The 24,957-nt window shown below is 48.9% G+C and overlaps 1 protein-coding gene across 4 annotated transcripts in view; it reads right to left on the bottom strand.

Annotated features, from left to right (window-relative positions):
* Positions 1–24,569, bottom strand: part of UBE3C (ubiquitin protein ligase E3C) — a 111,751-nt gene extending 87,182 nt beyond the window's left edge. For all 4 annotated transcript variants that reach the window (XM_060415236.1, XM_042249097.1, XM_060415237.1 and 1 more), the window contains exons 1-2: positions 24,225–24,569; positions 3,386–3,439 (exon numbers count right to left, since the gene is read on the bottom strand). In XM_060415236.1, coding sequence (XP_060271219.1) covers positions 3,386–3,439; positions 24,225–24,290 — 120 coding nt within the window. In that variant the 5' untranslated portion in view covers positions 24,291–24,569. The remainder of the gene's footprint in view (positions 1–3,385; positions 3,440–24,224) is intronic.
* Positions 24,570–24,957: the final 388 nt, after the last annotated feature.

Below are 24,957 nucleotides of genomic sequence, written 5' to 3'. Positions count from 1 at the left end.
GAATCAGTGAAAATGACACATACCAGTTAAGACGACACACCACAAAGTCCACTCTTTGAAACATGCCATCCACCACTTTCTAATGTATTCAAAGTTGTGCAGTCACGCCCACTGTCTGCATTCAGAACATTTTCAGCGCTCGGCCCCATAGAGCCCCTGACCCGCTGGCCGTCAGCCACCCCCCACTCTCTGTCCCAGGCCACCCCGCCAGCCTGCCCGGCAAGCACTAGTCAGCTTTCTGTCTCCATGGGACTCTGCTCTGCACGCTGCACACAAGGGAAGCGCAACATGCAGCCGCTGAGCCTGAGCAGCGGCTGAGCCTGACTGGCCGTCGGCACTGTGCTCGAGCCTCAGCCACGGCGCATCCCGGGCGACCGCCCTTCCGACGGCCGCTGCGCTGTCTTCTCCGTTCACTCACTCGCCGGCTGGCGGACACTTGGGCTCTTTCCTCTCGGGCTCTTATGAGTAATGCTCATGCGGACACTCAGGTACCAACTTTTGTGGGGACACAGGTTTTCATTTCTCTTGGGTGTATACCCAGGCACAGAATTAATATTTGAGGAACTGCTGGACTGTTTTCCAAAACAGCTAACTATTTTACAATTCTGCCAGCACAATCAGACTTTTTAAAAGCAGCTTTTAACTGGGATGACCCTGAGGGATGGGATGGAGAGCGAGGGGGGTTCAGGATGGGGAACACATGTACACCCATGGCTGATTCATGTCAATGCATGGCAAAAAACCACTACAATATTGTAAAGTAATTAGACTCCAATTAAAATAAAAATAAAAGCTTTTAAGTATTTAAAATAAAATACAGACGACACACACAGTGTTTATTTTAAAGGGCACTCTATCTCCAAGCAGAAAACCCCAATCATCATCGACCTGAGGCTGTCTTCAGAGCTCTCAATGACGGGGCAGAACCAAGGTTCGCCAACAGCTCCGACCCTGCAGCTACCGCTGTCTGAGGGCCCCCAAGCAACCTGCCAGGCGAGCGCCACTCCTGTTCCAAAGACACGGAGACTCAAGTCTCCACAGAGACTAGGGAGGCCGAAAGATAGGCGTCAGAGAGCAAACGCAGGTGCAGCAGGAGAACCGGCGCTCTGTCTGAGCAGCGCCGCCACCTCCCAGCCTCTCTGAATGCCACCTACTAGCGTGGGCGGCACACACACTCACACAGCCACACAGCCAGGCCACACAAGTGCGCCTTCTCAGCCTGAGATGGTTATGAGGGAACCCCTGAGCTTGAACCACGTTTGGGCATCAATTCACAACTATGATTCTAAGGATACTTGATGATAAACTCAAATCATCCCAGGCATTTTCAACACATTCATTTCTGTTCATTCAGTTGTTAACTAGGGAGGAAGCCTCAGTAACACTCCAGCTCTCTGGCAGGTGTCCCGGAAATAGATCAGCCCTCACAAGGCCTGAAAGTCAGCCTGCAACCAGCTCATCCCTCCCTCGGTTAAAGGGGGTTTACTGACCCGCTTCCTACTGCCTGCCAGAAACAAATGCAATGCTCTCCGAAAAGAAGAAGAGGTCACATTCTAGAATCTGAACGCATCATTCTGGTTAGAACATACAATGCCCAGTATTCAACCAAAATAACCAGGCAAAAGACAAGAATTTAAAATCAAGATGACAAACAACACAAACAAACCCACAGGAATTCCAAACACTGGAGTTTAAACATTATCTTTAAAATTGTGTTCAAGAAATTAAAAGACAAGAGAACTGGTAAATAAAAGAATCAAAGAAAATTCTAGAACTGAAATAAAAACCAGAATTCAGAACTCAGTGGACGTATTTAATAATCAGAGGTCATTTGTATATCAGAGGTTAGATAAGAAGAGACTAGCCAAATCAAAGCACAGACATTCAAAGGATAAACATGCAGAAAAGGGGGACACACAGGAGCGCGCGTCCTCACACAGCGTGGAGGCCACACTGCATCTGTGCGGTGAGCCCACGAGGAGGAGGAGAAGAGGCAGCTGGAGCAGAAGCACCGCAGGGGGAGAGGGCTGCCTGAGAGCGCCCGAGGAGAGCCGACGCCGCAGCCAGGGCACCGGCTACCCCGGCAGCTCAGCCCGTGAAGAGCCCCCTGCGGAGCCGGAGACTCGGGTGTGAACCCTGGGTCATGGAGATTCTCTGGAGGAGGGAACGGCTACCCGCTACGGTATCATCTCCTTGTTTTTCAGTCTCCTTTACTTGTTTGGGCAGTGACTCTCAAGGGAGGGCAACCTCAGCACCAAGGAAGCATTCGGTGATTTCTGGAGACAGCTGCAGTTGTCCCAGTGTGGGGAGGGAGGGTCGTGGCATCTGCTGGAGAGGCCCTATGTATGTACATGTGGCATAACGTGTATCTGCATGTATGTTAAACTCCAGAAACCATTCTGAGTCTGTTGATCTTACGGTGCATCATCTACTCGGGAATCAATGTAGAGGCCAAGGGATGGGCTAACCCTGCAGCGTGTGGGCAGGCGCCCGACAAGGCACCGCCTGGCCCAGGACCTACGTCAGCAGCCCGGAGGCCGGGAGCGCCTGCCCCAGCGTCCTTGCACCTGCGGCTCCCTGGCCCAGAAGGCTCTAGTTCCAGCTGCCCACAGCGCTCCTGCTCCGTCCTCCAGGAATTCACTCAGCTCTGGCGAGCTCAGAGACGCCTTCCCTCAACACCAACAGCAGGCCCTCCGGGTCCCCGCTGCAGGACCCTGCCTCACACCTGCGGTCCACACCCCGCAGGAACACTGTCTTGCCTTACCCCATCCACACACCCAGCCGGCAGAGCACTATCCGGACGACAAGCTCTCAATATGGATGTGTTAAAGGGATGCATGACCTATTAAAAACAAACCAAGAAACCACCCAGAAAAGCAGGCCATAAGACACCACACTGATGGTCTGTCAACAAGGCAAAGCCATTTTAAGAAGCTGTCTCTGAAGATCAACTGTACACCAGACTGGAGCAAAAGAGGTCCCGAGCCCCTTTCGTGTATTCAGCCTCTTCACAAACACACAAGCAGTCTGCCCTCACAGGGAGTCTTCTCCTACTTGGTGAAATGCGAACATTATGCTCCAAGACCTCCTGCGCCTTCTAGAGCCACACCACAAGCAACCGCTTGAACTGAAAGTCTATGTCCTCCCCCACTCTGGAAACTGCTCTTTTAAGCCCACCTTTTCTACATTCTTTTAGCCCATCTACATTAGATGACTCGCCATAAAATCAACAAATCCAGAATGGTTTCAGAAGTTTAACATACATACAAAAGCGCGTTATGGCACATATACATACACATATCTACGTATATTAAACAGTAAACGCAGGGCCCAGCTGAATGCTCCGGAAAAGGCTTGTCGGCAGGGACTGGCACACACTGCTTACCTCCCTCTTTCTTCTTTCTTCCTGAGTTCGATGTAAAAGAGAAGCCTTTTCTTCCTAAACACAAAAAGAGAGAAAAGACAAAGGGTGTCATTTCAAATTCTAAAATGCTCTCATGCAAAAATTACAGAATGCTGTGACCGAAAAAGAGTTCTAGAGATCATCCAATCGAACTGTCTGGGGTTAGAGGGCCCCTTCCCCAGCCCACCCCACCCCCAGGCCACACGTCAAGTTAACGTTACAACGCTAGGAGTTTTCTACCAAAAGCCCCCCAGGGAAAAGGCCAAGCCAACACAAGACCTCCCTGCGGGGCTTCCAACAGCCCTTTCGTGCATTCAGGAACGTAAGCATGTGACTGTGCGATTATCTCCATAAAAATGTCAATGGAAACTCAACTTTCCATTGTTACCAGAGTTTAAATAGACTATTTTCATATTAGTGAAACCGTACCCTGACCAACGCTAGTTGATATGCAGAAGGAATGGAAATAACAAATGGGAAAGTCACATGTTTCAAATAAAGATGCTCACAGACAATCCCCCCCAGAACAGTTTCAGTCCATACTGCAACGGTATTTTAATTTTGTGAATTTAATCCAAAATAAAATTAAAAGTCCAAAGTCTTAACAGATAAATCATTAGAAAAATTAATAAACTTAAGTTTGTTAACACATACAGCTCATCAGAATAGTGTCAGTAAGCAAGCAATGAGCCAAATTAGAGCCAACTCTGATATGTGAAGGGACACTCAACGTGCAGACAAGTCTCTCTGACAAAACTCTCAGCCGAAGAAGTGAGCCCTCCAGATATCTCCCAGTATAGAGCATGTCACCTCTTGGGTTCAGACAAAAACCCTTAAAGCTGCCACACAGCAAAGGTCAGAAAGATATTTTACTTTTAATTGATCAATTAAGAAGAGGAGGGGGAATGGAAAAACCTAAAGCAAACGCTCAGAATTACGGGAAGGCTCTAGATAAAAAGGCAGCCACGCCTCTAGCTGTCCCCTTTACTTGTGAATAGGAGTGGTGAGCGTGCAGCTGTAGTTTCTTCTTCTCTCTTTGTCCAGATTGAACGTATATTCATGACTTGGGTGCAACTAAAGAGCCAAGACTTCTTAAAATGCTGTTGAAACTACAAGAAAATATACTTAAAGCCGTGTTTTACCTTTAGAAAAAGGTACATGTCAGAAAAACAGTCAGCAGGTTGACTTCACAAGTGAGTTGCAGCATCGTTAACCTAAATGCCCCGGGGGTGAGGGTTCAAGGGCTAGGCCCCTCTCTTACCCCCAGTTCACTCCCACTGGCTTCAATCTCTTACCCCCAGTTCACTCCCACTGGCTTCAGTGTCTGGCACCTGCAGCACCGCCTCCTGCTCGGCTTAAACGCCACCTCCCCCAGGAGGGCAGACCAGCGCCTCCCCTACCCCTCCACCCATCAACAGGGAGCTCCTTCAACCCGAGAGACCACGGGCACACACGACACTTACGGACGCGCTCCCAGCACATAGGCATGCTACTCAGCACGCAGACTACGACTCAATCTGCAGTCAGGACCCCGAGGCCACCCACTCCAGTATCCTTGGGCTTCCCTTGTCTCAGCTGGTAAAGAATCCGCTTGCAATGCAGGAGACCCTGGTTCGACCCCTGGGTTGGGATGATCCCCTGGAGAAGGGAAAGGCTACCCACTCCAGTATCCTTGGGCTTCCCTTGTCTCAGCTGGTAAAGAATCCACCTGCAATGCAGGAGACCTGGGTTCAATCCCTAGGTTGGGAAGATCCCCTGGAGAAGGGAATGGCTACCCACTCCAGTATTCTGGCCTGGAACAGTAAATAACCATCAGCTTCTGAAAGTGAAATTTCACCACACTGCGGAGAGAGTAAACCAGCAAGCCTGCTACCATGCACAGGCGAGCCAGGGCTCAGGGCCCACACCAGCGCCGTGGGCCTTAGCCCAAGGAGCAGTCCACCCCGGGCACAAACGCTGGCGCAGGCCTGCCTGCCACACCTGAACAGACACAGCTCCTAGCTCAGCTGCTCTACTGGGTGTTGAATAAACACGATTATGGTTTTAAATGTTTTCTCATGTCCCACTGGAAACGTAACACTCCACACCCCGGGACGAACACTGAGCTGCACCGACAGGCTCCAGCAGGGGCAGGCAAGGCTCGGGGACAGGGCCTCCAGAGAGACAGAAATGAAAACGGGGATTCAGCCTTCCAGAAAGTAAAGCGCATTAGTAAAGAGTGGTGCAACAGCTGAGAAGCCTGAATAAATGACATTATATCCCCACGTCTTCACATCAAGACAGACTCCTGACGGACCTGAGACCTGCACACATGCAGAGCACTTTACAAACATGCACGCGGTGAAATACGTGCGGGTGAAACGAGGATGGCTTTCAAACGCTCAGTGTGAAGGAAGACTTTCTCCAAGAAAGAAACACCACTCCACACATTAAATCTGTTACTGATTGTCATTAACTTATTTAAGAATTATGTTCGATCCCATAAAAATTAAAACTTTATACACAGAGAAATATCATATCCAAGGTTTAAAAAGGTGACAGTGGGAATATTTGTAACACTGCAAAACCAGCTATTTGTAAAAGCTCTCAAAAATAATTTTAAAATGTCAACAATCAAATAGAAAAATTAGGAAATAAAGACATATTTTAAACAGAACTTCATTTTTACTCATTTTTAGGGAAAATAAGCAATAAAAATGCAATGGCAGGTTTTAACCTAACTGGCAAATTTAACCCTCAGGTAACAAGCTGAGATGAAGACGGGCAGCAGCTACTTTCATGCACTGATGTGCTCTCCTTAAAGGGCAGTTTAGAAATAACTATAAAAATTTACAATGTATACGGACTTTGATCAACCCTCCTAGCAATGTAGCCTGCAAACATTACTGGCACCCAATACTGCTTAAATTAGCAAAAGTTGAAAACAACCTAAATGGCCATTATCTACATGACAGCTAGAGAACTTCAGAACACTCTAGAGAACTTCAGAACACTCGACACAGGGAGGATTACGGAGAGCCGCTTTAAACCGCAGGAGATCCATCTGTACTGACCTGACTACCTCCAGACACAGCGCTTGGCGGGGTGGGCGGTGCAGCAGGGGGTTCAGCGCACTCCAGCATGCGTTCAAACAAAAAGAGTGCACACCCCTGTGACTCACGTACAGAACACGGCTCTGCAAGGCCCCTTAGAAGAGTCAGACTCAGGGGTGAGCAGCAGGGCTGGAAGGCCAGGAGACGCTTCTTTCATTTGAATCTTATCTTTTCCTGTTTGATTTATTATCCAAGTACAACAAATAACCTCTCACTCCTTCAGACTAAGACGCTAACGAAGCTACTCCACAACATAAGCTTTTAAATACAGCTCAACAAAGCCAAGAATAAGCTCATGGCATGTGTGACTGGGAGGAAGACAGCAGAGAGGTGCCAGCCAAAAAGCACATGCAGGCTGGCTTTTACAGGTTGCTGGTCTCAGCTTACTGCACGTGAAAGTGTCTCTTCCCTTTCAGCATCTACGGGCCTAGACAAGTCAGGGGTTCCCAGCAGCAGCTGCACACCAGATTTATAAAAGGCACTGAAACAGGGACCGACTAACCCTCTTGTCCTAACGAAGACGTGCTGCTTTCAATGCCACCCTCTCACCTCCACAGCAGGGACACTAACCCTATTCATCAATAAGCAAACAAGAGTAAACCACAGCAGACTTCTCTATTTGACCTTTGACCTTCAGGCACAGTATCTTATCTTCTCTGAAGATTAAATATGGCCAAACTTCACAAATACATTAATAAAGATGCTTTTTCAAGGGGAAAAAAACGCTTTCTTCATGCAAATGAATTTAGTGGTAACAAAAGGAACTTTTTTTAAAAAAGTCATATAGAGTTCAAAGTAGGTTTCATTAACCATTAGAATTTTTTAAAAATGCATATTCAAAAATTTGACTATAGGTTAAACTAAGTTTACACAACATGAAAACTTCCATAAAGACAAACACTCAAACTGACTGCTAACCACTTAAAAAGAACTTCAGCATGTTTACTAATACATTTATTTTAAAAAATAACGTGAGATTTTCTGTTTTATCTATGGGCTATTTTCCACTAGAAATTTACCCCATTTACCAATATAAACAGACTCAGTCTTACATCTGTTTCAAGTTATGCACAATCCTAATACTTTTACATAATTTGAAGAACATTCAAGTAAAATACTTTGAGTTAATTAAAATTAGCAGAGGTTTTGTGAATAATGGACAACCTATGATCTCTGGATTTTTCCTTCTTTTATAGACCTATAAGAAAGAACCTTTATGAAAAGTACAATGGCAACCAGCTTCACACACAGGCAAACACAGTCCAAGGGGCAAAAAACACAGTCACAGGAGCTCACTCTGGCAGCACATATCTTAAAACTGAGGGCTTCCCTGGGGGCTCAGACGGTAAAGAATCTGCCTGCAACGCAGGAGACTGGGTTCGATCCCTGGGTCAGGAAGAGCCCCTGGAGAAGGAAATGGCGACCCACCCCAGTACTCTTGCCTAGAGAATCCCATGGACAGAGGAGTCTGGCGGGCTACAGTCCATGGGGTCGAAAAGAGTCGGGCACGACTGAGCAGCTAACACTTTCACCTCCTAAAACTGGAACAAAACAGAGTGACAAATTACGAAAATCACATTTATCCAACAATGCAACATGAGTCCCAATTCAAAATCTACACAGAAAAAACGCATTTGTGCTGATTTAAAAATTAAATGTATGCTCATTTAAAGTACCACAATAAAATGTAACGGGGCTTCCCTGGTAGCTCAGAGGTTAAAGCATCTGCCTGCAATGCGGGAGATCTGGGTTCGACCCCTGGGTTGGGAAGATCCCCTGGAGAAGGAAATGGCAACCCACTCCAGTATTCTTGCCTGGAGAATCCCATGGATGGAGGAGCTTGGTGGGGTACAGTCCATGGGTCGAAGAGTCGGACACGAGCGAGCGACTTCACTTCCACTTTCATAAAATGTAACAGTGTATATTCCATTACAGTAAATTCCAAAAGACCTTCTGTTCCTACACCAGAACTTTGTGGTAATTACGGCAGCTGCACTAGCAAAGCCCTAGAAACAGACTGCACAGTCCATCTAACCTCCAGAAAAGTGGCCGTGGGACATCACGCACGCATCCACGGAGAGAAGCTGCCGTCAAGTGCTGCTGTGGAGGCGCCACCGAGGCATGGCGCTGAGGAGGACAGCAGCTCTCCTGGTGACTGAAATGTCAGGGGGACGTGTTTATCTCCACTTACTCTAGCTGTGGAAACACCGAGGAAGCTGGTAATAGTGGGCAAGTCTGGGATCTTAGCGAGAGGAAAGCTTCATTATATATGCCCTTTGGAATAATCTGTTTTTAAAACTTTTTCTAATTTAAAAAAAGAAACTTTTTTTGATGGCCACTGACTGGAGATTAGAAATGGAAACATCATCAGAATTAAGGAAGGTTAGTGATAATCTAAACATCTCATAATCAAGAATCATGACTTTCTCATTTCAAAGTTTCAGAAACAGAAGCCCAGAAAAGATGAGGAACTATGTTGCAGACAGCTGGTTACAGAAATAAGCATCTTGTCAAGTCCCCATTATCCTTTTTACAATTTCACCTTTCACAGTGAAGACGGGCTATGAGCTGTGCTGCCTGCTAACCCACTAGGGTTACTAACGTTCCTTCTAAAGTTAAAGGGAACATTTCTTACAACTACCGTAAGAAAATCAACTCAAAAAGACACAGGACTGCTAAAGCCACCCTTCCGGTGCCTGCAAGACAGGATCTTCACCTTGCCGAACAGTGAAAGGAAAGCTTACGCAAAGGCAACACTGGACGCGCAGGCTACACAACACCCAGACCAGGGCTCACGCACTTGAGCCTCGCGCTTTTCACTGCATGACCCGAGTCTCTGAGCCCTGATTCCTACCTCCACAGGCTGCTAGCGTCTCTGCCTCAGAGCGGGAGTCAGGAAGAAGCAAGAGCACACAGCAAGCAGGGAGACAGACCCCGAGATTCAGCCCGGCTTACAGCCACGAACAAGCGAAAAAACAGAAACCACGGAGAGCAAGCGCCCTCGGAGGCTGGGGCTGCCTGCTGCGGCCCTCTGTGGCCAGCGCGTGCAGCTGCTTAGGCAGCAGGACTGCGCAGCCCAGGGGACACGCCAAAGTCGGCATGCACACGGGGACCGAGCAATCCAGCTTCCTCCTGCAATCTATCCCAAAGGTAATTATAAACCACAGGCTATAAAGATGGTGCTCGCAATAGGGGAGAAATAATCTACAAGTCCCAAAGTAAAGCACCAACACTTCATACACAGCTCATACAGAGAACATGCACGGTCATTTTTTTTAAATACGAATCTTTTTTAAATTATTTTAAAAAAACCTCTTAATTTGCGTTTGGCTGTGTGGGCCCTTCGTTGACGCACGGGCTCTTCTCCAGTTGCGCTGCACAGGCTTCAGCAGCTGTGGCTCCCAGGCCCAGGGCAGAGGCTCAGGCACTGGGGCACACAGGCTAAGTTGCTCTGCAGCATGTAATTTCAGAGAACAGACTGAACTGGACCCTCAGTTTTGGGGGAGTAAATATGAATGCTTCGTGGTCAGGGCACAGGATAGAGTCTCAGCTACAGCAAATAAAACCACAAAACCAGTACCAAAGGTCCGAGGTCCTCCAACAAGCCCCACTTCTCCAAGGAGCTCTGCTCTGCCATCGCCTCTGGGTCAGAACTACTGTCTGCACTTGCAGACACGCATACCGGCTGGCCCTGCCCGGGGCCCTGGCAAGCCTCTCTCTGCTGTTCCTGTGAACGCTGGCGTCCCTTGGAGCTTTGTCCTGAGCCCACGCGTCTTCTCAGCAGAACACTTTCCAGCGCATTATGCAATTTCAACTACCTACTGATGGACCAACGGAGCGGACTTCCCAGTCTCTCCCTGAAGCTGCCGACTGCATACCCCCAAGCATTTCACAATGAGCACGGCCTAGGGGCTCCTCAGCGCCCCGGATCATGTCCACTCCTGTCGCCCCAGACTGACACCTGATGTGCTTGCCGCTGGTCCCTGCAGATCTCATCAACTCTAGCTCAAAGCACTGGGGCCCTCCCCTCGGGGCCGGCCACCTGCCTCAGGCCCCCACTACCCTGCCGGACTACAGCGGCTTCTCACCTGGGGTTCAGCCCTACACCGCCCCTGAGGGACGAGCTCCTCATGGGCCCCCTTTGTGAGCTGGCCCGACTGCCGTCCCCCCAGCCTCGTCTCCAGCCAGCCGCACAGTCTGTAAGTGACAGACACTTTCTCATGGTCGGACAACTCTGCCCATGGCTTCTCACTGGTGGCAACAATGTTCAATCAGAAACCGGGCAAGAATCCAGCCCAGCACACAGAGCCGAAGGCACCAGCACGGGGCTTGAGGGCAGGTTGCGGGCAGGTACTCGAAAAGGAGGAGAACTAGCTTCTGCCTTGCGTCCTGGCACCAGACTGCCCAAGGCAGAAATACACTTCAGTCCTCTCCTACTTCACCCTCTCCCCCCAGCCCGCCCAGAGACCGTCAAGATTCCCACGTCACTCACCCCCCTGTGTATTCCCCGCTGTGCTCCAAGGGTGGCTGGGTTAAAAAAGTAAATGATCTAAGTGAATTCAAACTGGTGCAAATAAATGACAGCCCTTCCTGCTTCTAAGGCTTTTTTGACAAAGATGGCTAACTCCTAACAATTCAGGTCAGACTCTGCAGGTACGCCTGTTTTCCAGCAGCATAAGGTAACAGCTCAGTCAAGAAGCCTTGCCTAGGGGAAGGGACTTTTAAGTCAGTTCCCGAGTTCACCAGTTTCCTTCCTTATTACATCCCCACACTGGTGGGCTTCACCTAAAGCTCGGACTGGACCATCAAACAGGACAGAAGGGACAATGCCTGACGCTCAGGACGCCCCCCAACAGGCACCGCACGTTCTCCCTGCTCTCCTGTGCCACTAGCTCTGGGGAAGCCAGCTGCCATGTCAGGAGCACGCTCAAGCAGCCCTGAAGACGTCCACGGGGCAGGGAACGGACATCTGCCACCAAGACCCAGCTCCAACCTCCAGGCGCAGACATGAGCCAGCCCCGGAACGGAGCCCCCAACACCAAACAATGGTTTCCTGGTTTCCAACACCTAGGCCTCCGAGAGACCACTGCACCAGCCCTCAGGTATCTGGCCCCACAGAGAGTGAAACTGTACTGCTTGAAGCCACTAGGATGCAGAAATAGACAACTAGACCTTTATTCACTGGAAATTAAGAGACTGGTAAAGCAAGAGATCATGACTGTTCAGATGAGCATAATTTAAACGGAGTAATGTTCTGCAATCTCAGTTCAGTTCAGTCACTCAGTCGTGTCTGACTCTTTGCTAGTTTGTATTAAAAATGACATTCTAATGCAGATGATGAACAGACATCAATAAGTTATAAGTATTAAAAAATATAGATCATGATCACGTTAAACAGCTGTATAGTACCCCACTGTCCTGTTACATTACCATTTGTTTAACAACTCTTCTTCTGTTAGACATTTAGGCTGTTTTGAATTTTTCAATAACACAAGCAATGCCACAGCCGTCATCTTTTCTTTCCCAGGCATCTACGCCGGCGCCTGTTTGTGGCTCTGGGCGCCTGCCCCTGAACTGCCCCCGGGAGACTGTGCCAATCCATGCTGCCACCCACACCTGCACAGGTATCCCCGTCTTCAGCCTGGCCAGCAGTGAAGGATGGACTCTGGGGACACTGGACAGAAGTGCCTGCTCCTGCCTCCGTGCTTACAGATGGCAGAGGAGACAGAAAGCGTGAAGAGGCCGTGGTCGGAGCACAAGTCGTGAGCAAAGAACACCACACTTAACTTCCAAACTCCTAAGTGCCCGCATGAAGTTACAAGAAAAAGGGAAAATCACAGAGGAAAACTTTTCATTGCTTTTGCAATAACCTCTTTTGAGGGCTCTTCTACAGTCCTATGAAATGACTTGTTTATTACCTTAGTTAAGAGACCTAGTTGGCAACTAGCTCTGTAACTCCAGAAAATCAGGGCACACAAGTGTGCAAAGTCAGACAGGACAAGGGAAGGCAAGTGAGGCAGGTGCCGGACACGCTGCAGGAGGCGCTCGCTCTCAGGACCAAGGCCCCCCGGAGCCCACCTTAAGCCCTGCACCCGTGCACCCTCCGTCAGCGCCTCCGTGGGCGCTGTGCCCCAGGCCTGCTGCTCGCCGCCCCCTCTGAGGTCCAAAGACAGTTCAGCAAAGTCTCAGCTCTCCCATTCTGCTCACGTTCCCTGAGAACTAGATCAAGAACTTCTGACTTTATCTGCGACAGGGAACTCAGAGTTCTGGTCTCATCCACGAAGGCTACAGATAATCACATTCAAGAGGACAGACTGGGGCCACTGGGAAAAACGGCGAGGTAATATTACCAGTCCTGACAGCAAATTTTAAAGCCTGATCTCCGAAACCATCCTGCTTCCCCTGACGTCAGGCCTGTAAGAGGCCGCTTATGCCGCAACGCAACGCACACAGGGTGCAGAGCACCACACACACCGAGTGTCAGCGTTCCACAGCAAAACAGCACATCCTCTTAAGTTAAAATATTTAAGGCAAGACCTTCAATTATACAACAGAGGGCAGCTGTATAAAGCTCACCAGTCAGAGAGCTTGCTATCTTAAGAGCAGTCTAGACTTAGGCACGGAGAGGGCAATGGCACCCCACTCCAGTACTCTTGCCTGGAAAATCCCATGGACGGAGGAGCCTGGTGGGCTGCAGTCCATGGGGTCCCCAAGAGTCCGACTGAGCGACTTCACTTTCATTTTTCACTTTCCTGCATTGGAGAAGACGATGGCAACCCACTCCAGTGTTCTTGCCTGGAGAATCCCAGGGATGGGGGAGTCTGGTGGGCTGCCGTCTATGGGGTCGCACAGAGTCGGATATGACTGAAGAGACTTAGCAGCGGCAGCAGACTTAGGCAAAGGCGAAGTTAAAATTCCAGTAGCAGGCTTCGGGAACCTCTAGAGTAAAACCTGCTCTGTGAACCAGCAGCACCCTAACACCCAAACCAGAAAAAGATATCGCAGGAGGTGAAACCTACAGACAGTTCTCCCCTGAACACAGGCGCAAGAGCCCCCAGACAAAGCACTACAAACTGAACGCAACGACGTGTAAGAGGAAGTATCTGTCACAAGCAAGCGGGACTTGCGCTAGGCATGCAGGGCGGGCTCAGCATTTATTAGGTTGGTGAAAAAGTAATTGCAGTTTTGGGCCATACATTTTAAATTGTTATAACTAGGCTCAAACACATCTTTATTAACCAAAACAGGAACCATTACAATCAACACATTTTTGCCGAAAAGAAATAACTATTTTCCGTAGCAAAAAAATCCACGCTTGGGGATTCGACGAACTCTTGGAAGGCATTTTCTGCATCCTGCTGGTTGTGGGAGCATTTTTGCTGCAAACAGTTGTTGAGACGTTTGAAGAAGTGGGAGCAGGTGGGCGAGAGGCCAGGTGAGTGTGGTGGATGAGGCAAAACTCTGCAGCCCAATTCGTCCCACGTCTGAAGTGTTGCTTGTGCGGCAGGCGGTCAGGCATGCTGGGGAGAAGAGTCGGGACCTTTCTGTTGGCCAGAGCCGGCTGCGGCGTTCAGTGCATCTCATCCACTTGCTGAGCGGACTTCTCAGATGTGACGCTTTCGCCAGGACTCAGAGTCCAGCAAACCCATTACAGGCGCAGTCAATCAGTCGGGCAGCAGACCACCCAACAGTGACCATGACCTCTCCTGGTGCAAGTCTGGCTTTGGGAAGTGTTTTGGAGCTTCTTCTTGGTCCAACTACTGAGCTGGTCATCGCTAGTTAGTCGTATAAAATCCCCTTTTCATGGCAAGCCAAAATCCAATCAAGAAATGGTTACTTGTTGTTGCCCAGAATAAGAGAAGATGACATTCCAAAACAATTTTTTTGATGTGCAGTCAGCTCATGAGGAGCTTCCCTGGTGGCTCAGACAGTAAGGACTCAGCCTGCAATGCAGGAGACCTGGGTTGATCTCTGGCTGGGGAAGATCCCCTGGAGGAGGGCATGGCTACCCACTCCAGTATTCTTGCCTGGAGAATCCTATGGACAGAGGAGCCCGGCGGGACTGCAGTCCCCGGGGTCGCGGAGTCAGACACGACTGCACGACTGAGCACACATGCAGCCCGTGAGGCGCTCACTTACCGAGCTCTTCCAGCTCCGAGGAGCCTCTCAGCTGGCCACTGCCAACCTCTGTGGCCAGCCACTGCGCGCACCCTCAGGGCTCTGGGCGTCTTCAAGTTCTCTTGCAGAACTAAACCCACCGCTGCACTGTGCATCTGTTAGCAGTTCCTGGGCCAAACGCATTGTTGATGTTGTGAGTTGTCTCTGCAGCTTTATGAAGTATTTTGAACTCTAATTAAAAGAAAATCGCTCAAATTTGCTTTTTGCCTAACATCATTTCCCCAGTCTAATATATATATAAGGCTGCAAGTAATGAGTTGTTAGTGAAAAAACGTAAGACTTAAATGATGCATAACATAGACACATTTACTTAAGAATGCATTCCAATACCAAACGGCAAAGTTCAACAATGCAAAACTGCAATTACTTTTGCACCAACCTAATAAAACACTTGGTATAATCCATTATAACAACAGACTAAAGAAAAAGCATATAATCACATCAGTGCTCAGCTCCTCAGTCATATCCAACTGTGCGACCCCATGGACGGCAGCCCGCCAGGCTCTCTGTCCATGGTGTTTCCTAAGCAAGAATACTGGAGTGGGTTGCCATTTCCTACTTCAGGGGGCCTTCCTGAGGCAGGGATTGAACCCATGTTTTGTGTCTCCTGCACTGACAGGCAGATTCTTTCCCACTAGCATCTCCTGGGAAGCAACCCCTCCAGGGGCTGCTCTCTTGATTTACAGATTCAACAGAATCCCAGTCAAAACCCCAGTGAGTCCACACAACACAGAGAACACAGCCAATACTGCACGTGGCCACGGGGGCTGCAGCTTAGTTGCTGAGTCGTGTCTGACTCTGGACTGCAGCCGCCAGGCCCCTCGGCCCATGGGATTCTCCAGGCGAGAATACTGGAGTGGGCTGCCATTCCTTCTCCAATAACCGCCGTGAACGGAGCGTGACCCTTAACAGCTGTGAATTGCTGTGCACCTGCAGTTTATGTGATGTTGTTCACTGACTATACTTAAACTTAAAACCTGATGCAACAAATACACTTAAGACACAATGGTTTTTTTGAAGAAAGAAAAGCACAGTAAGTTATTTTGTGATCATCAACAAAGTGACTCTAAGGTTACTATGAAAGGGCAAAAGACTCAAAAAAGCCAACACGATGCTGAAGAAAAATGTGAACAAAGTCAGAGGACTGACACCACCCAACTCTGAGACTTACTATAAAGCTCCAGAAAGCAAGACAACGTGGCACTGGCAAAAACAGCAAAATAAACCAAAACACCCCAAACAGACAAACAGATCCATGAACCAGAATACCAGGCCCAGACACAGACACACAATTGAGCCAACTGATCTTTGACGAGAGCAAAGGCAATGCAATGGAGAAAGAACAGCATTTCAACAAACGTGTTGAAACTGGATATTCACATGCCAAAACAGAAAGAAAGAAAAAAGAAAAAAAACAAACCTAGACACAGACCTTAAGACAGTTCACAAAAATTAACCCAAAATGGATCACAGACAAAAAGGTAAAATACAAAATTATAAAACTACTACAGGTTAACACAGGAGAAGAGCCCGGTGACATTCTGTTTGGCACGACTTTTTTTTAAAAAGAATTTTATTTATTTTTTGGCCACGCTGGCCCTTTGCTGCTTCACAAGCTTTTCTCTAGTTTCGGCAAACGGGGGCTGCTCTCTAGCTGCCCCGCGTGGGCCGCCACTGCAGCGGCTTCTCCTGTCGTGGAGCACGGGCTCTAGGGTGCTCAGGCTTCAGCAGGCGCCGCGCGGAAGCAGTTGTGGGTCCCGGGCCACAGAGCGCAGGCTCACCGTCGTGGCTCATGGGCTTAGTCGCGCCGAGGCAAGCGGGATCCTCCCAGAACAGGCATCGAACCCATGACTCCTGCATCAACAGGCAGATTCTTTACCTCTGAGCCACCAGGGAAGCCCTGGGTGACTTTTCAGATGCAACATGAGACAATGCATGCAAGAAAAAAAAACGATAAAACTGGACTTCACTGCAATTAAAAACTCCTGCTCCACAAAAGACAGTATTAAGAAAACGAGAAGTTAAAAACCGGGGCAAGATATATGCAAAAGACATATCTGAAAAAGGAGCTTACATATACAAAATACATAAAAGTACATTAAAAATGTATGTAAGGAACTCTTAAAACTTAACAGTAAGAAAACAACCCGATTAAAATATAGAATAAAGACCTGAACAGACCTCAACAAAGCAGCTAGATGGTAAGTAAGCACCTATGAAAAGATGCTCCATGTCACACGTCATCAGGGAAATGCAAACTAAAGTAGTGAGGCACCACCACACACCCACCAGAAAGGCCAAATGTGAGCCTGCCAACACCAAACGTCGGTAAGAACGTGGAGTAACAGGAGCCCCCGCTGCTGGTGCAAACGCAAAATGGGACAGCCACTCTGAAGAAGATGGCAACCCACTCCAGGATTCTTGCCTGGAGAATCCATGGACAGAGGAGCCTGGCGGGCTACAGTCCATGGTTTTGCAAAGAGTCGGACATGCCTGAAGTGACTTGGTACGAACGCACAGCCACTCTGGAAGACAGTTTTTCAGTCAATTACAAAACTGAATGTAATCTTATCAGACAATCCAGCAATCCCACTCCTTGATATCCCCCCAAAGGAGCTGAACACCATATCCACGCAGGGCCTGCACAGGGATGTCGATGGCGGCTTTACTCACAACTGATGCTAAAACTTGGAAGCAACCAAGATGTGCTTCCGAAGGTGAAGGGACAAATGAACTGTGGTCCATCCAGACAACGGAGTATTATTCAACAACTGGGGAGGGGAAGAAGCTATCAGGCCACAAAAGGGACTTCCCCGGCCGCCCAGTGGTTAAGCCTCCGTCTTCCAATGCAGGTGCAAGGGCTCGATCCCTGGTTGGGGGACTAAGGTCCTGCATGATGTGGAGTGCATCCAGAAAAAAAAAATTAAGACCACAAAAGACATGGAACAACCTTAGAAGAAAATTCCTAAATTCAAGGAGTCAGTTTCAAAAGATCAAAACCCACAGAATGTACACCACCTGGAGTGAACTCTGATAAGCTGACTTAAAAATAACGTATCAGTATTAATCCATCAATTGTAGCAAATGTACCATGTAACAAGAAGACGGAAATGAGACAGGAAACAAAGGCGTTGCAGAGAGGGACTGTGTGAGAACCCCCTGTACTTTCCCAGCAGTTTTTTCTGCAAGCCTACAACTGCTCTAATAAAATAGTTTGCTAATAGAAAATAAGGTTTAAAAAAAAGCAAGCTATCAAAGCTTACAAAAAGGCAAGGAAGAAGCTTGCATGCATTTAAGCGTGCTGCTAAGTGAAAGAAGCCAACTGAAGACTACACACTGTGTGATTCCAACTGCACAACACTCTAGAAGCGCAAAACGATGGTGACAGTAAAAAGACCAGCGGCGGCCAGAGATTGGGGGGGGGGGGGGGCGGCAGGGAAAGCACGGGATAAGGGAGATGAACAGGGGAAGCACAGGGCAACACACCATGCTCTGCGACACTGCAACGGAGGATGCACGCCACTGTGCACGTCAGAACCCACTTAAGGCAACACAAAGAGCCAACTTTAATGTATTGATATTGGTTTATCAGTGCAGCAAATGAACCACACTCGGGCAAGATGTAGTGAACCTTCAGATGTACAAGGTGGATTTAGAAAAGGTAAAGGAACCAGACATCAAATTGCCAACATCCGCTGGATCATATACAAGGCAAGGGCATTCCAGAACAACATCTACGTCTCCTTCAATGACTAAACTAAGGCCTTTGACTGTGTGGATCACAACAAACTGTGGAAAATTCTTAAAGAGATGGGAATACCAGACCACCTGACCTGCCTCCTGAGAAGTCTGTATGCAGGTCAAGAAGCAACAGTGAGAACCAGAAACGGAACAAACTGGTCCAAAATTGAGAAAGTATTTTGTCAAGGCTGCAATATTGTCACCCTGCTTATTTAACTTCTATGCAGAGTACATCATGTGAAATCCTGGGCTGGATGAATCACAAGCAGGAACTGAGATCACCAGGAGAAACATCAACAACCTCAGATATGCAGATGACACCACTCTAATGGCAGAAAGTGAAGAGGAACTAAAGAGCCTCTTTTATCAAAAAGGTAAAACAGGAGCGTGAAAACCTGGCATGAAACTCAGCATTCAAAAAACTAAGATCATGGCATCTGGTCCCATCACTTCATGGCAAATAAAAGGGGGAAAAGTGGAAACAGTGACATACTTTGTTTTCTAGGCTCCAAAATCACTGCAGGCAGTCAGTGCAGCCATGAAAGTAAACATACTTGCTCCTTGGAGGAAAAACTATGACCAACCTAGACAGCATGTTAAAAAGCAGAGACATCACTTTGCTGGCAAAGGTCCATCTAGCCAAAGCCACATTTCTCCCATTATACAGATATGAGAATTGGACCATAAAGGCTGAGCGCCGAAGAATTGATGCTTTTGAACTGTGGTGTTGGAGAAGACTCGACAGTCCCTTGGACTGCAAGGAGATCCAACCAGTCCATCCTAAAGGAGATCAACCTGAATATTCACTGGGAGGACTGATGCTGAAGCTGAAGCTCCAATACCCTGGCCATCTGATGGCAAGACCCAACTCACTGGAAAAGACCCTGATGCTGGGAAAGACTTGAGGGCAGGAGAAGGGATAGATAGAGGATGAGATGGTTGGATGGCATCACCGACTCGATGGACATGAGTTTGCGCAAACTCTGGGAGATGATGAAGGACAAGGAAGCCTGGCATGCTGCAGTCCATGGGGTCACAAAGAGCTGGACTGAGCAACTGAATAACAAGGCAAGATGCTAATAACAGCAGATTTCTAAACTTATAATCAAATGACCTCTAAAATATTCTTCTATGCACTACTGAGAAAAGGAAAAAAACTGCCAATAAACTGTGTCATGTTAATACTAAGTGGAGACCGGAGTGACTCAGCATCAGAGGAATCCAGCATACACTGACACACGCGAACCCTCCCACCCACCTGCAATACTTGCTTCCCGCCCACCCTCGTTCGACCCACCCTTCAAGACCAAGCCCACCAACACTGTCCTTTCCTGAGTCAGCTCCAAGGGAAATCCAGAATGTGGCATTTACTCCCTCTATGGTTATTTAAGGTTTAACTAGGTAAGTCTTATCTCCCCAACAAGATTACAAGAAGGGCATGAACTTTTCCTTACAATGTTTCAGATCCTTCAAAGAACCTTCACAAATAAATACAATTTGAAGGGAAAATTTATATTCACTCAAAAAATGGCAACTACTCAGTTTCCACTAAGCTTAAGAAAGAAGAGAAAGGACTTAAGTTGCAGAGAAAGAGAATTAAAGAAAATAAGCAAATGTGGGTGCTCATTTAGTTGTTAGGAAACAAAATCAAAACAATGAAACTACATACCCACCAGAACAACAGAAGAATTTTCAAATTAAAAGGATCGATAATACTAAATGCTGGCAAAAAGTGGAGCCCCTGAAACCCTCAGACGCTGCGGGTCTGCGTCCGAGGGGACGGGGCAGAGCGCACAGAGCTAAGCCCGTGTGCCACGTGTGGCCAGCACGTGAGAGCAGGTGTCCACCCGGAGACTCATACAGCAAACACGGGTCAACTGCGCTGCGTTCAGACAGTGCATCAACAGCAGACAATGGGCTCCCCCTCTCAGAGCACTGAGCCACAAGAAGCCAGCTCCAAAAAGAGGGGGTTCCAAGCACAGGAAGCTCAACAGGCAGAATTACTCTGTGGTAATAAAGGTGAAAACAGGAGATAACTCTGGGCTGTTGTTCAGTCACTAAGTCATTTTAACTCTTTCCAACCCCATGGACTGCAGCACGCCAGGCTTTCCTGTTTTTCACTATCTTCCAGAGTTTGGTCAAACTCATGTCCATCGAGTCAGTGATGCCATCCAACCACCTCATTCTCTGCCATCCCCTTCTCCTCCTGCCCTCAATCTTTCTCAGCATCAGCGAGTTGGCTCCTGGCATCAGGTGGCCAAAGTACTGGAGTTTCAGCTTCAGCATCAGTCCTCCCAGTGAATGTTCAGGGCTGATTTCCTTTCGGGTTGACTCATTTGATCTCCTTGATGTCCAAGGGACTCTCAAGAGTCTTCTCCAGCACCACAGTTCAAAAACATCAATTCTTCAGTGCTCAGCCTTCTTTACAGTCCAATTCTCACATCTGTACATGACTACTGGAAAAACCATAGCTTTAGCAAATAGACATTTATCAGCAAAGTAAAGTTTCTGCTTTTTAACACGCTGTCTAGGTTTGTCTTAGCTTTTCCTCTAAGGAGCAAGCATCTTTTAATTTCATGGCTGTACTGACCATCTACAGTGATTTTGGAGCCTAGAAAATAAAATCTGTCACTGTTTCCAATTTTTTCCCTTGTATTTGCCATGAAATGATGGGACCAGATGCCATGATCTTCGTTTTTTGAATGCTGAGTTTCAAGGCAGCTTTTTCATTCTCCTCTTTTACCCTCTTGATAACAGAGGCTCTTTAGTTCCTCTTCACCTTCTGCCATTAGAGTGGTATTATTTGCATATCTGAGGTTGTTGATGTTTCTCCTGGTAATCTCGATTCCAACTTGTACCTCATTTAGTCTGACATTTCACATGATGTACTCTGCATAAAAGTTAAATAAGGGTGACAATATATAGCCTTGAGAAACGTCTTTCTCAATTTTTGAAGCAGTCCACTGTTCCATGTCTGGTTCTCACTGTTGCTTCCTGACCTGAGCACTGGTTTCTCAGGAAGCAGGTAAGAAGGTCTGGTATTCCCATCTCTTTAAGAATTTTCCAGTTTGTTGTGATCCACACAGTCAAAGGCTTTAGCTTAGTCAGTGAAGCAGTAGATGTTTTTCTGGAATTCGCTTACTTTTTATATGATGCAACAGATGTTGGCAATTTGATCTCTGGTTCCTCTTTTTTAAATCTAACTTGTACATCTGGAATTTCTTGGTTCCCATACTGTTGTGCCCATCCTTGAATGAAACGTTCCCTATCTCTGAATAGGAGGGCTCAGAATGGAAGGGTGCAGAAGGCAGCCTCTGGAACGCTAGGCAAGTGATCTGATGGGAATGGTGGGACCCAAGATGTGTTCACATGTAAAAATCCTTCAAGCAGAACCTACAGTTAATTCCCCACCCAGATTCTATCCCCAACCACTTGAGAGTAACTGCTACCTCTCAGAACTGCACTCTCACCCACGCCAGGGGTGGCCTGCAGACAATGACTGAGTGATACAAGAAGGGGCAAGTCTGTGATGCCAGCCGCGCTCCAGAGCTACCGGCGGGACTGGCTAAAGCTGGACTGCAACCCTGGTCCCCTGACCTCTCCTCTTCCTTCAACTTCACTCGTACAAGGATTTCCTCCTCAGGCTTCTGGCAGACATGGCCTAAGATACAGACACTTAATGCTTGTGCCTTGACTGTATGTTAAGTCTAAACCTCAATGAAAAGGGGGATAAAAGGGGAAAGGAAAAAAAAAAAAACTGTTTCACACAGTTGAAAAGCCAGATATACAATCTCCTCTTGAGATTCTGATTGACAGACCACTATTTTCCTCAGAGACGAGATGTGTTACCTGGTGAGAGAACAGGATCAGCACCCTAGCAGGACCTGTGGGGCACTCGTCGGTAATGAAGTCACAGGGTAGTAGAGAACTGAAGGGACATGGATTTTCAGGTGGTGACCTTCAGCCAGGCCACATGGCTGTGCAGTCACCCAGTGGCTCTCTATCCCACCTGAAAACTAACTCTGGCCCACAGGGTCTTCAAGGCCCCTTCCAAGGGCAGAAATCCTTTGATTTCACCTGGAATTGTCATGAACAGCCAAGCCCGAATACGGCCCATGCCAGCTCTGCCACACTTCAACACGTGTTCTACCCTGTTCTGCAGCCAACTACATTCAACCAATCACCATCTTGCAAAACCCAAAGCCTGAAAAGTATCAACACGCTTCTCTCCCAACTCCCTGCTGGGATCCCATCCTGTACCCTCAGAAACGATCACATACACGCCCCCGTGTGCGCTGTCTTGCCTGGCTCTTTTATGACCCCATGGACTGTAGCCCACCAGGCTTCCTCTGGCTGTGGAATTTTCTAGGGAACAATACTGGAGTGTGTAGCCATTCCCTTTTCCAGGGGATCTTCCTGACCCAGAGACTGAACCCAAGTCTCTTGTATCTTCTGCATTAGCAGGCAGATTCTTCACCACTATGCCACCTGGGAAGCCCACACACACTCACAGTGAAGTGAAAGTCGCTCAGTCGTGTCCGACTCTTTGCGACCCCATGGACTGTAGTCTACCACACTCTTCTGTCCATGAGATTTCCCAGGCAAGGGTACTGGAGTGGGATGCCATTTCCTTCTCCAACATACACTCACAGTACAATTTAAAACAGATATCTTTACACTGAGCAATCACTTTAGAGTCACCAGTCGCTAAATGTAACAAACAGTACATTAATATAGAAGAAAAAAATACACGAAGCATTTAAAGACCATTTTAGAAAACTATTTAGTAAACAACTAATTACATTTAGTTGAACTTTCCAAACACTCTAAGTAGGGAGGACCACACTCTATTTTCAGCCTGATAAAACTAAAACAGGCAGAAAAGGGATTCAGTGAAGTAGTGGAAAGCAAGCAAATGAAACAACACTGACACTGCGCTGCTTCCCAGCAATTCCAGCCAATCAGCAGATGCCAGTCATCAGCGAGGACAGCAGAGTAACCAGTCTGTCCACTCTTACTCTCAACTGTTCTCTCAACAATAACTGTCCATCCTCAAAGAAATCAGCCCTGGATGTTCACTGGAAGGACTGATGCTGAAGCTGAACCTCAATACTCTGGCCAACTGATGCGAAGAGCTGACTCATTAGAAAAGACCCTTATGCTGGGAAGGACTGAAGGCAGGAGGAGAAGGGGACGACAGAGGATGTGATGGTTGGATGGCATCACCGATTCAAACGGACACGAATCCGAGCAAACTCGGGGAGATAGTGAAGGACAGGGAAGCCTGGCGTGGGGCAGTCCATCGGGTCACAAAGGGTTGGGCAAGACTAACAACAAAAACAACTATCATAACAGAAAAAAAGTTCTAGAGTCTCTCCAGAAATGTTTCCAGAGGGTTGCTAAAGAATAATTTTCATGCTCCTGGATTCAAACACACGGCCAAAGACGAGGAGTACGCCGCAGTTTCAGAGATTGTCGTCAAGAACGAGTACATCCTGCTCACCTCCTACAACAGAGAACTCCATAAAAGCAGTCACCACCAGATGTCAAGGCTGACAAAAGTATCCAAAGCTCAACAAGGAAAGAAACACTGTGTCCCTGGCCCCGGGTTTTACACCATCTAAATGTGAAGGGCCGTCCACCCTCAGCATCCTCGCAGCTCCAGGGCGATCCCGGTGCACATGGCCCGGGCACCCATCAGCCTTCCTCCCGGACCCGGTGTGACCCTGGGTGGGTGACCCCGCCGCCCGGCCGGACGCGCCCCGCCCCCGCCCGGCCCCGAGGCGCCGCCGCTCGCAGGCCGCTCTTACCTTCCGGCTCGCGCCTCCCAGGGACACCTTGGGCCTGGTTTTGAAGTCCCCCTCAAAACTAAACATCTTTAAAGCCTATCCCATCTGGGGGCCCGACCCAGAGAGCGCGGGCGGCGAGCGGGCGCCGGGGGAGCGCCCCGGCGGGGACGAGGCCGCGCCGGGCAGGGACCCCGCGCCCGCCGGTGTGCTGCCCGCTCGGCCTGCCCTGGGTGGGGGGGGTGGCGACACAGGGGGCGGCCCTCGGCCACCGCCGCTCCCCTCATCCACGCCTCGCCGCCACTCCGGCCGAGCCCGAGCGCCAGCGGGGGCCGCGGACCCCTCACTCGCACCCAGAGCAGCCGCTGTGAGGAAAGATGGCCGCCGCCGCCGCTGCCGTGCACCGCCCCGTCGGCGTGCGCGCGCCCGGCACGGACGCCTCCGCGCCGCTCCCGGCGCCCGGCTCGCGTGCGCGCGCCCGTGTGGACGGCGCCGCGGAGCGTGGGAAGAAACCGCGGGGCCGGACGCTGAGGCGGGAGGGGCGAGGGGCGGGGCCGGGGCCTTGAGGGGCGGGGCCGGGGCGCGGCGCGGCCGTGGGCGGGGCCGGGGCGCGTCGCCGCGGCGCAGGTGCAGGCGTAGGGAGCGCCCCCAGCAGGTGCCGCCGGGCAGAGGGCGCTGTCCGAGGGGTGCTGAAGCGTCCCGCGTGCACAGTGCGCCGGGGCTGGCTTCGTGGGCGCCTGCGTCCCGAAACTGGATT

Source organism: Ovis aries, chromosome 4, assembly GCF_016772045.2.
Source record: "Ovis aries strain OAR_USU_Benz2616 breed Rambouillet chromosome 4, ARS-UI_Ramb_v3.0, whole genome shotgun sequence".
NCBI classification, from domain to species: Eukaryota; Metazoa; Chordata; class Mammalia; order Artiodactyla; family Bovidae; genus Ovis; species Ovis aries.
Note: the sequence above shows the minus strand (reverse complement) of the source record. Positions and strands in the feature narration are given on the sequence as shown.